At 41.0% G+C, this 10,173-nt stretch overlaps 1 protein-coding gene across 1 annotated transcript in view; it reads right to left on the minus strand.

Moving 5' to 3' along the window:
* Nucleotides 1–2,344: 2,344 nt before the first annotated feature.
* rorc (RAR-related orphan receptor C) overlaps nt 2,345–10,173 on the minus strand; it is a 28,156-nt gene continuing 20,327 nt past the window's right edge. The window contains exons 5-14 of the mRNA XM_083918553.1: nt 7,875–7,960; nt 7,487–7,628; nt 7,037–7,393; nt 6,613–6,714; nt 6,406–6,527; nt 5,517–5,649; nt 5,310–5,417; nt 5,073–5,183; nt 3,788–3,897; nt 2,345–3,681 (exon numbers count right to left, since the gene is read on the minus strand). Of these exons, the coding sequence (XP_083774679.1) occupies nt 3,517–3,681; nt 3,788–3,897; nt 5,073–5,183; nt 5,310–5,417; nt 5,517–5,649; nt 6,406–6,527; nt 6,613–6,714; nt 7,037–7,393; nt 7,487–7,628; nt 7,875–7,960 (1,436 nt within the window). The 3' untranslated portion in view covers nt 2,345–3,516. The remainder of the gene's footprint in view (nt 3,682–3,787; nt 3,898–5,072; nt 5,184–5,309; nt 5,418–5,516; nt 5,650–6,405; nt 6,528–6,612; nt 6,715–7,036; nt 7,394–7,486; nt 7,629–7,874; nt 7,961–10,173) is intronic.

Consider the following 10,173-nt stretch of genomic DNA (forward strand, 5'->3'; position numbering starts at 1 on the left):
TGGCCTAAAAAACGTTGAAGACCCCTGATCAAATTAATAAAACTGCCATTTAGCAATCAGATGTTTACTTGGGCTCAATGCCTTTACATGGACATGGACACACACTTGGACCACAGATCCTGCGTCTGAATAAATGATTGATTTCATTTTTTTTCAAATTCTTTCACACACATTCTTTCTTAAAGGGGTAACTCTAGCAATTCTGTGTGTTTGTGGTAAGTTTGGTGAAGTAAATAGTTAGATTTACAAATTAAAAAAAAGTATAGTTGTAGTCAAAACAGCAGAACATTATATATCTTGTCAAGTAGTCCTATAGGTCAAGAAAAAACAAGATCCCACATTTCCCATAATGCAAAACAGTAGTGTATTTTGTGAGACCCTGTCTGTCTGGTGAGACCCTCAGAAAGGAAGTCTGGTAGGGTCTCACCAGACAGACAGGCCCTGTTTGTAGCGCAGACTTTCTTCCAAAACAAATGGCCCGGGGAGGTTTAGTTTTTTTAGTCTTTAGACTTTAAACTTGATGTGTAAAATCAGTGGAGTACACTTTAAATAACTTGACAACATACATTTTTGATAAATGGATTTAGTTTTGTAGGAAAACAGTGAAAAAACAAATCCAATAGGATATGGTTTTAAATAGTTTACAAAAAGAAAGGATGAATCAGAAGTGATCTGAATTTTGTCCAGCTCACCCACTGCGTTTGTGAAATATTGTTTACTTGTTGAGAGCGATATTAAAGCTCTTAAATTCCTTGTTATCTCACACTGAGTTTGAGTCCAGGGTTACCGCGGCCTCACAGATTCCAGTCTCAAAACACTGACTGTGACCTCTTCACAATCCCTCCCACTACATTCTCATAAAAAAAAAGCCTAAATCAGACCAAAGAAGAACTCCCTGTGCTGATCTAAACTGTAATTTAATGAGTTTCCACAGTTTTCTCCCTATAGGCAGCATGGATTATCCTGCCTTTGCTGCTCTGTCCACATCTCTCTCCCATCAGGATCAAAGTTTTTAGTTGGTGGTGGTGAGTGATGGGAGTCTGTAAACTGTACAGAAGTGATTGTCCCAGGCAGAAAATCCCCCGAGAGGTAAAAGCTAAGAGTGGCAAATAAACCCAGAGAGGGTTATGATGCACTCCCTCATACTCACAGTGGAAAAAGTGGTCTGGGGTTTGTCTTCAAGGTATTAAAACAATTGGATGCAACACATCTAGCTTCCTTAAAGACTGCTTCTAGCTTTTGCCTTCGTTTTTCAGCAGTAAAACTCACTTTTATTGCTTGATAACATTTAACAGACCCAGAACAGCAAACGTATCTCAGCACATGAGAGAGAAAGAAGAAGAAGAAACCACAGGAGAGGAAATTAAAACAAGGATTACAGCTGCTACCAGTGGGAAAATGGCAATTAAATAAACAGAAAGTTGTGCTGTGGTTGTTTTCTATCAACATGAGAGAAAGAACGTCACAACAAGAATTGTTTACTTAATGTCTTTCCAAACCAAACTGAAAAATGAAAACAAAAATCACTGCATGTAGAAAGTTGCTTTAAGCAGCTATAAACAGCTTTCTAACATGACTCGAGGTACATTTGACATGGGTTCTTTGTGGCTTTTCATAAGACAATGTTGTATTTACCACATCCAATTGACTCACATTCTTTTTATTTGCCGTCTCTTGACTTGGTTAGCAACAGTTTTTGTCTATGACAACCTGATAACAACTTTCCACTGCCAGAGTCTGGTAAAGGGTCACCCGCAATGACTAATATTCCTTTGTGTGCTGCAGCAGTGACTACAGTATGATGCAGGGACGATGCCTGGATGCTCTTAAATACGCTGCTGGGAATGATAAATCATGTTGATCACTTCAGAGCCATGTCCGCTATGAATAAACTGAGTTTTGTTGAGTTTTTCTTATCATACCATAACAGGATCTTTTTTTGTTGCATGTCTTACACAACTGTTTATATCACACAGTTTAAAAAAAAAAAAAGACAAATAGATTGTCCACATCTGGTTGGCGTCAGCCTCAGCAGTTTATTATAAGATTTACATGGAACTATCTTCATTATAATCTCAGCCGTTCCAGGAACAGAGAGGACTACATCCGGACATACAGTACTTAATGCTGAAACCTCTCATCATTTTCTCTTTGCTCGTGGCTTTATTTGAAGATATGTGAAGAAAACAAAACATATGCAAGTTAATCTGAAGGGGAAAACAGGAATAATTTGCACACAGAGGAAGAGACTTCTACTGGATCGCTCACATTTAAACATTTAATAGAATTTCTACATTTAATGCAACATCTTTTCAAATCTCAAAAAGATATAAAAGCCTGCAAGGATTCATTTAAACACAAAGGATAACACTTTAGAGGTACTGCTGCTTTGTAGGTCAATCTGTGACAACATCGACCTGAGGAGAGACATTTCTCTGCAGACACACAGATACAAAGAGGCAGGTTGTCTCTTGTTTTCTGGATGTGTTTAACGCTGAATATGTAATTGAAATAAACCAATATTTTGTGTTTTGTAGTCTTTTAGTCAAGCAATAGATAAACTTCAAATATTATATGTAATATGTGATGTAGGTGCAGCCTATTTTGTAGGCCCCTGAAAGAGCCCCTCTGGCTGTCTCTCTGGACCAGCAACGATAAATGCACAAAAATAAAACTTCTTCAGCTTCCCTATGTGCACGACTGTATCCCTGAGTCTCATTTGGGACACACTGAGCATAAGAATAGACAGTGTAGAACTGAATTGTGTAAAGTGAAACTGGGTCAACATCTGTAACAGTATTGTTGAATTCCATGTGCAAATTGATGATGACTGATTGCTTAATGTTGATATTTTGCTCCTGAAAGGTGATGTCACATTATAATAAGCTTCTTGTTTTTTTGGCTCTGCCTGCACATTTGGTGTTACAAAAAAAGTTGAATTCCCCAAAAGGGATAAATACAGTATACATTATTATTATTAACTTGCTAGAATTTTCTTCAACAGCATATATATATAATATACCGATGGCTTTCACTTTTCAAGCTACAAACTCCCATTTTAATTCTACAGGAGGTCAGTGTTTCAGACTGATAGATTTTGGGTGGACTACAACTTTACCGGTTCAGTTCACAGCGGTCCTGCCTCTTTGAATCTCTATGTCTGAATGCACTGTGACACATAGTAACTGTAAATCACATCAGCACATCCTGAGAGAAAATGATTGCTGTACCCAGCTGACAATGTGCATGTCAAAGAACAGCAAATCATTTCCCTGGAATAATCAAAATAGTTAAAAGCTATCAAAACATTGAAATGTATTTGTTTGACACAACCTACCAAAATCTACGATTACTGTTTCTCATATATTTATCTCATTATTTGAAAAATAGATTCTGCCATGAAGTGATGACGAGACATAAAATATTGTGTGTGTGTTTGTGTGTGTGTGTGTGTGTGTGTGTGTGTGTGTGTGTGTGTGTGTGTGTGTGTGTGTATTTGCATATTCTAGCGAATCATCAGTGAGTTGTTCCCGGCGGCAGCTCGGCCTCAGAGGCAAACAGCTCCTTGTAGAGTGGAGGGAACAGAGAGTGAGCAGTGAGCGGGTAACGCTGACTGAACCAGCGCAGCTTCTCCATGTGCAGACTGCAAAGTGAACGCAACACTGCCATCCTCTGGTACAGCTGAGGACACAGACACACAGTTAGTCATCCACTCTTTTACTAGTGAGGAACAGGCAGCTCAAAGAATAGTGTTTGGATAAAGTAAATAAAGAGAAAGCATCCGTACCTTGTGCATTAGACTTTCTTGGTTGTCTCGGTGTAGAATGTGTGTGAGTCCAAACTCCACACTTCTTTGCACCCGCTGAACTCTGCCTCTGTCCTCCAGACATGGACGATCTGCATAGAAAGACAACAAAAAAAGGCAAAGGTTTTATTTTTAACACATTACCATAGAGTCAAAACATATATATGTGTCAATGGTTTTGGTTCATGGTAATTTTACCATAACAGCCACTGGGGATAGAGAGGCTTATTATGTGGGGATGGATGACGGAAATGTGATGGAAAAGATGCTGAAGGATGATTTGACCTCATCAACCAATTTCCCAATCAATGTCTATTATTTATGAAAACAGAAAAAATAAAGATTTTGCAATATTGATTAAAAATGTGTCAGCTATCTGCTAAATTTCAACTTGACTGGGAGTATACCATCACTAAAACACTCATTGTCAGCCCCCAGTAGTTAAATGAGAAAATCCCCATCAGTTGGGTCATTGTGAGCATTTAACAGTTTGGTGGCGTGAGAAATTAAGGATTAATTCAGCCTCTTAGACCTGGTGACGGTTTCTCAAAGATATTTTTGAACGGTCTTAAGGCGTTAGGCTAGTCTTACAGTAATTTTTCTGCTGGATAAGTCTTGAAATTTTAGACTATTTTAGGCCTAGAAAGTTAGTCACCCTGCCCCCAGGCTAAATGTGGACTAAGAGCCATGTTATTTGGATGAATAATGACACCTATCTAAACTCTAACTAGCATTAGATCTAAGCCAAAGTCAAAGTCTATCTTTGTGAAACCAGCTCTGTCTTCTGTAGGGTAGGAGCTCAAATTCTGAACACAAAGGCTGAGGAGGACACTGTAAAATATTTTGAGCCTTAGAAATTGCTTTCTTGCCGAAGATATGAGGCGGATAAGGCAGTTTAACACCAATGATCTTACTGGCCATTTCAAATATACGTTGCAACTCATTCTTGTCACAAATAGAGAGATACCAAACTAAGTAATAATATAGAAGGTGATGACTGACTTTAACATGGAGCTATAGAATAGACACAATCAATCAATGACTAGATATAGCCATGAAGAACCATCAGTGTAAATTTGAAAGCATAGACCAGGGTCAATCCTGCAGAACAAGGAAAGAAAAACCCACTCTGATTGTGAGTGCAAAGCCTGAGTTATGTCGCTTGTCCTGCTGGTAACCAACTGTCACCACTGTAGTGTCTTCTTACTTTTTATATTAAAAAACTGAGTAATAAAATGTAACCGAGAGACAGGTGAGTCGACCTTACCTGTGTTGATCAGCACCAGAGCACTGAAGAGAGCGATCTGCTGCTCGGTGAGCTTCAGAGCACACATACTGTGAGCAAAGTCAAACACTGCTGCGATTAAATCACCACATGCTGCAAGAAAAGAAACCACGGAGCACTGATAAACAACCATATTTGTATATTGTGCATACTGCAAGAAGGGTTTTTCAGAACCGTCATTGTGTTTCAGGTCGGAGCATCATGTAGAGAAATCCTCACCCAAACTCTTGAAGACTTCAACTCCAGCAAATTTCCCATCGAAGAAGACAGTGTTGTTCTCTGTGTTGAAGAAGCGGCTCATCCTGACCAGAACCACCTCCATGGAACCTGAGCGAAGAGGGAAGGAAAAGGATCTGATAAAAGAAAGCATCTTAGGTTGTGAATGAAGGAGACAGTGACTTCTCTTGAGGGGGCAGGTAAACTCACCGGTCTTCAGGAGAGCGATCTGGTCGTTCTGGCTGAGCATACGGAAGCCCGGGATGTGTTTCGCAAACTCCACCACATACTGAACAGCATCAGTTAGTCGGATGGCGCAGTGCTGCCACATCTCATCCACCGACTAGGAGCGTGAGTTAGACAGAGAAAAGAAGACTGAAGGGGGAGGTTATTTCAACATAACATCCTCACTGTCCAGTCTACTGCTTTTGTCCAGTCTAGAGTTTCTGTCCAGTCTAGAGTTTCTGTATTTTAGCTCGTTATTTACTGTAATCAGGGTTCGGCGATTAGATTAATATATATACGATTGAGTTCATCGCCAGTTTTAGTTTTTCTGGGAATATTTTGGGGGCCATCCTTATAACTTTATTTTCAGTGGAAATACGAACTAAGTGAGAAAACTTGTAGAGTTATATTTTGTTTCTGTCCAGTTTGAATGAGTTAAAGAGGTAATTAGGCTAACGTCTTAGTTCAGTGAAAGAGAACAACTTGAATCCAGATGGTGGAAGTTGGTTTATTTTCTGTTCAGCTCAAAATAAGCGAAAGAATGTCTTTCCTTGACAGCTATTTTGTTTATTTATTAGAGTAGCGAATTCACTGCTCGAATAAATCAGCAATCAACATGTTGCCTCACCCTATCTGTAATAAAACATTATAGTATATGTGCAGCCGAAAAGGAATGTATGGAGGATCAACAAGTTAATTAACTTTAATCTGAACATTATCTTTCTGTGTGATCAAAGAGGGAGAAGAAATTTGGTAGAAAGAATACGAAAATGATAAAGGTTTTCTCAGCCACAAGCCATTTCAAATGCAGTGTTTTGCTCTGAGGTGCAAAAGGAAGTCTCAGAACCACAAAACAGTCATCAGGTTGGCATACTTTGCTCTGGTAGGCTTGGATCTCCTCTCTGCTGAGCAGTTTCCATTTGAGAGCCTGCAGCTCCTCCGCTCTGTACTGGCTGGTATCTCTGTGGGAACGCACAATGCTGGCACACAGCTCATCTGAGGAAGAGAAACACTCGTAAATATTTAAAAAAAAAAAACAATACGTGTACATGCGTTTAAGCCCACGGTGCTGTTTGCTCACCTATGTTTCTCAGAGAGCGAGGATAGAGGCTGTAAGGATCCTCCAGAGGGTTGTAAGGATGAATCGCCACCAGATCATGAGATGGTTGTCTGGAGTCAAATCCTGACAGGAAAAGAGAAGACAAATGAGGAATAATGGCCCTTCCTCTAGCCAGGATATGGTCAAACCATACACCACAGCCTGTACACTACGCTCTGCTGCTGCCATATGGCTTGCTACTATTAAAACCGTTATTTGATCAACTTTATGCACTTTTTATGATTCTTGTACTTTTTGGACAGTATCTCCATGGTTGAATGTAAGTCGCTTTCGATAAAAGCGTCAACGTGATGAATGTAATGTGATGAATGTAATGTGATGAATAAGCAAAGCAGGGCGCAGGAAACAGCCCACAGTGACGTGTGCACACGCAGAAGTGCCTGACCTCTTATGTCAGGGTGTCCGCCGTTGTCCCCCCTACCCTGGGATCTCGATGTGGGAGAGACACTGGAGCCTCGGTAGATCATACCCGACACCTGCGACTCATTCGGGGAGCACACCAGGTAAGGGTGAACATCAGCGGTGTAAGTCAGCAGCTCGGCCTCCCCAGTGAAGGAGTAGGCCGAGGACATGGGCTGAAGGAGCTGCGGGGAGCGGTCTTGACGGGCCTTGGGGGGGAAGGACAAGAGAGACTGGGGGTCTCCCTGAAGCTGCTGCTGTTGCTGCTGCTGTTGTCGGTGCTTCTCCACCTCAGCGATCAAAGAGTCCCGCTGACGTTTGGACATCCGTCCGAATTTCACTGCTGAGGAGGACAAAAAACATGAACACATGAAAATAAACAAGTGCTCTGAGTGAATAATAAAGTAGTCTATCTGCCTGTGCGTTCGTGTCTCACCATCTCTGCTCATGCCCTGTGCTAAGCACTTCTGCAGACGGCAGTGTTGGCAGCGGTTGCGGCTGGCCCGGTCGATCTGACAGTTGTTCTGCCTGGAGCAGGAATAGGACACAGTAGGCAGCTGGCTACGCCGGAAAAATCCCTGAGGGGTGGTGGGTGTGGCATGGTTAACAGAGGGAGATATACAACTATGAATATTCAAGAGTTACAAAAATGTGATGATCGCACATTAGCAGTCAGCATTCTTTCTTTACATAAACACATAATAAACACAAACATTCCCATAAATGTTGTGTTTAGAAATCTGATAAACAAACTCTGTGATGTGACACTGTTTCTAAATGACCTCAACGGTGGGCATGTTCGTAAAGTAAGTGTGTGTCCTCACCTTGCAGCCCTCACAAGTGATGACTCCATAATGCACTCCGGAGGATTTATCACCGCAGATCTTACATGGAATAACTTCAATCTGGGCTGAACAAACACAGGAGTAAAAGCAGTTATGTTAACATTTTCCCCCACGCAGATTCCACTTCACACTCACTCAGATAACACACCAGGAGAGCCAAATATCTGAGCCAACTAGATCTTCGCTATCATAACTACTTACAGAAAAGAATATGAAAAGCTAAAATGTCTCATTGAATTAGAGGTCCCATATTGTAAAAACTGAGATTTCCGGGTCGATGTGCTATATAAATACTGTTTAAGTATCAAAACACTCGATCTACAGAACCACTTCCATACGGTTATGACATCAAAACTGTACTAAAGGTAGAAAGTGATGCTACAGTGTTGTTACAGTCTTTCCCCGGCTGCAATGACGGTGCTGAGAGCGCAAAACAGAGCGTTTCAGAAAGAGGGTGAATACAGGTTTATTCAGACAGACAGTTTTTTGAAATCATGCAAACATATTCTAGTAGAAACACAAAATACGGGTATAAACCTCAATAATGTCAAACCTCTAAACAACACAATAATTTGTTGTTTGAATAATATTAAGGAGTTCCTCATGTTGTCTAATTCATAAATCATGTTAATATCCACTAAAACATCAATCTTAACTTCATTAGCCTCTATGCCAACAGGCTTCATAAGGACACTGCATATTTCTACCCAAAGAAGTCAACTGCAAAGCCATTCCCACCGTGAGAACTTCATTCTTGTGCTGTACTTCCCCTTAAACAGCTATCAATTGACGTGTGGCCAGAGTGAACCAAAGGTATTTTCCTCTCAAACACCTCCTGCCTTAATAATAATGAAGAAGAACAAAAAACATCAAATACGGGCGAGGAGAGGAGTCTTCTGAGGACGTGGAATATTTGCAAATGGAGAAAGGCGAAGAACACGAAGGTGTCAACCTCAGAGTCCTTTCAAGTGGTTGACTGGCTTCTCTTTCACTCTGACTGTCCCTCTTTCATGTCATTTCTTTCTTTGTGAATCCTTCTCTGTCTCGCTCATAAAGGACACAGCTGCCAGTAATGCACTCTCTCTACCTTCATCACTGCCAGTAACGGCCCAGCCCCCTCTCACCCCCCCGTGCCCCTGATCTCTGTGAGCTCTCACGCCCCTCAGTCTTTTGCTAAGTGGCGATTTTTGTTAGAATCAGATTTAATTTGATCGATGAAAGTGCCAGAGATTTCTAAAAAACCTTCATTGGTGACAGGTGAGAACAGTTTTTATAGTGTGTCCAATAAAACATATATCCAATAAAATGACTGTGGAGGACTGTGTATAATTGACATTACATAATGAAATTATATTACCACTGAATGCTGACAGACATCCAGGAAGCACAGCATACAGTATTGTCATTTTAAATAATCTTGACTTTTTTTTATCTATTCCTGTCATCTTTTCTATTCCTTTAACAAATGCACTGAAGGTACTGCGAGACGAGCTGCATCTGATGCTTACTGCATATACAGTATTTGCGTTTCCGTGCATAACTGTGTCAGATTTTCTCTCAAGTGTGTGTTAGTGTGTCAGTGTGTGCCCTCTTTATCTGGTGCCACAGGGATCACCTGAAGGCTCCTGAGGAGGACAGACACTCTGAGGCAAAACACACTCTTTAAATTCACACTGCACGTAGAGCACGTAGAGCACGTAGAGCGTGTGATGAAGCAGAAATGAGAGATGAGATCGCTGCTGCTACCAATAGAGGTGATTGATTTACCACAAGATTTACCGTGATAACGGTTAGAGTATTTCTTTCACAAATGCAATAAGATACTGACGCTGTAATAAGACGACTGGATGATTTCAAATCAAATGGGCACAAATATTTCCTGCAAGCCTAATATCATATCGTCAAATATCATATGAAGTCATCAGATAAAGTGAGTGATGATCGCGACTCTTTCTGTAGTGTAGGACAGGCAGAGAAAACATGAGTGGTCTCTGCTGTTTTCGTTATTTCACTTCTGATTGTCAACCTCAAACAACAGGAAATCCACCGTGACCCACAACCTTTCGCTGATCACACGTACACACACACACACACACACACACACACACACACACACACATACACACACACACAATCACACACACACAATCACACACACACACACACACACACACACACACACACACACACACACACACACACACACACACACACACACACACACACACACACACACACACACACACACACACACACACACACACACACACACACACAC

Source organism: Echiichthys vipera (genome assembly GCF_963691815.1).
Source record: "Echiichthys vipera genome assembly, chromosome: 8".
NCBI lineage: Eukaryota > Metazoa > Chordata > Actinopteri > Perciformes > Trachinidae > Echiichthys > Echiichthys vipera.